The 1,902-nt window shown below is 63.0% G+C and overlaps 1 protein-coding gene across 1 annotated transcript in view; it reads left to right on the top strand.

The window, feature by feature from the left end:
- Positions 1-1,902, top strand: part of FBXL16 (F-box and leucine-rich repeat protein 16) — a 12,523-nt gene that overhangs the window by 9,556 nt on the left and 1,065 nt on the right. Inside the window, exons 3-4 of the mRNA XM_011962483.1 lie at positions 1-438; positions 1,431-1,902. Coding sequence (XP_011817873.1) covers positions 1-438; positions 1,431-1,902 — 910 coding nt within the window. The remainder of the gene's footprint in view (positions 439-1,430) is intronic.

The raw sequence follows: 1,902 nt of genomic DNA, 5'->3' as shown, positions 1-1,902 counted from the left end.
CGGGCTGCCCTGGCTGGGGGCCCGTGCCCCCTGGCAGGTGGACCAGCCTCAGCCTTGGCACCTGGGCCCCCAGCGGAGCGGCCGCCACTGGCCACGGACGAGAAGATCCTCAATGGGCTCTTCTGGTATTTCTCGGCCTGCGAGAAGTGTGTGCTGGCCCAGGTGTGCAAGGCCTGGCGGCGCGTGCTTTACCAGCCCAAGTTCTGGGCAGGCCTCACGCCGGTGCTGCACGCCAAGGAGCTCTACAATGTGCTGCCTGGCGGCGAGAAGGAGTTCGTCAACCTGCAGGGCTTTGCTGCCAGAGGCTTCGAGGGCTTCTGCCTGGTTGGCGTCTCCGACCTGGACATCTGTGAGTTCATTGACAACTATGCGCTCTCCAAGAAGGGTGTCAAAGCCATGAGCCTCAAGCGCTCCACCATCACGGACGCAGGCCTTGAGGTGTGCGCCAGGCTGCAGGGGGACAGGGCTGGGGGCAGGGCCGGGCAGCAGCAACCCTGTGGTGGCTGGAGAAGATGGTGGCTTTGGGGTGGGGGGGTGTGCGCCCAGGTTGGGTGGTGGGGGAGACAGGGCTGGGCAGCAGCAATGGGCTGGAGGCTGGAGAGGATGGTGGCTTTAGGGTGGGGGAAAGCAGGACTGACTACTGGGAGACCTCATGCAAAGGGAAAATGTGGGTCACTTGCTCAAAGACGATCAAGATATTCAAGATGGCAGCAGCAGAGCAGTCGATTAAATGCAGGGCCCAGGCCCGGTGGCTCACGCCTGGTATCCCAGCACTATGGGAGGCCAAGGCGGGCCGCTTACTTGAGGTCAGGAGTTCGAGACCAGCCTGGTCAACATGGTGAAACTCTGTTTCTATTTAAAATGCAAAAATTAGCCAGGCCTGGTGGCGGGCACCTGTAGTCCCGGCTACTTGGGAGGACACTGAGGCAGGAGAATTGCTTGAACCCGGGAGGCCGTGGGTGCAGTGAGCTGAGATCATGTCACTGCACTCCAGGCTGGAACCTGGGCAACAGTGTAAGACTATCTCAAAATGAATGCATAAATAAATAAAATAAATGCAGGGTGGGGAGGATGCTGGGGGAGGCTGAGGGGCAGCTGGGAAAGAATCTCCCAGGAGCAGAGGTCAGAGGAGCCGCCTGGCAGCTGGGCCTGTAGTTTAATTGTAACATTGGTGCCAACGCCCCTGGCACCTGCTCTGCCAGGCCCTGGGCTCTCGTCCCGATGGCCCCACCTCGTCACACACTGCCAAGTGTTTTCAGGGTTCAGCTCCCTGCATGTTTACACCCTACCCAGGACCACTGCTTCCTCCCTGCGAGCTCCACCCCCTCTCCTGCAATCCTCTGGCGCTCGCTGCCCGAAGGAACGCACTGAGCTGGGGGCGGGGAGCCCAGGCCGGGCGCCCCGCTGACCCGGCGCCCGCCCGCCTGCAGGTTATGCTTGAACAGATGCAGGGCGTGGTGCGTCTGGAGCTGTCGGGCTGCAACGACTTCACCGAGGCCGGGCTGTGGTCCAGCCTGAGCGCGCGCATCACCTCGCTGAGCGTGAGTGACTGCATCAACGTGGCCGACGACGCCATCGCGGCCATCTCGCAGCTGCTGCCCAACCTGGCGGAGCTGAGCCTGCAGGCCTACCACGTGACGGACACGGCGCTGGCCTACTTCACGGCGCGCCAGGGCCACAGCACGCACACGCTGCGCCTGCTCTCCTGCTGGGAGATCACCAACCACGGCGTGGTCAACGTGGTGCACAGCCTGCCCAACCTCACCGCGCTCAGCCTCTCGGGCTGCTCCAAGGTCACCGACGACGGCGTGGAGCTCGTGGCCGAGAACCTGCGCAAGCTGCGCAGCCTTGACCTCTCGTGGTGCCCACGCATCACCGACATGGCGCTGGAGTACGTGGCCT

Source organism: Colobus angolensis, unplaced genomic scaffold, assembly GCF_000951035.1.
Source record: "Colobus angolensis palliatus isolate OR3802 unplaced genomic scaffold, Cang.pa_1.0 Scaffold59, whole genome shotgun sequence".
In the NCBI taxonomy this organism is placed as follows: Eukaryota; Metazoa; Chordata; class Mammalia; order Primates; family Cercopithecidae; genus Colobus; species Colobus angolensis.
This window is presented reverse-complemented; position numbering and strand designations above follow the sequence as displayed.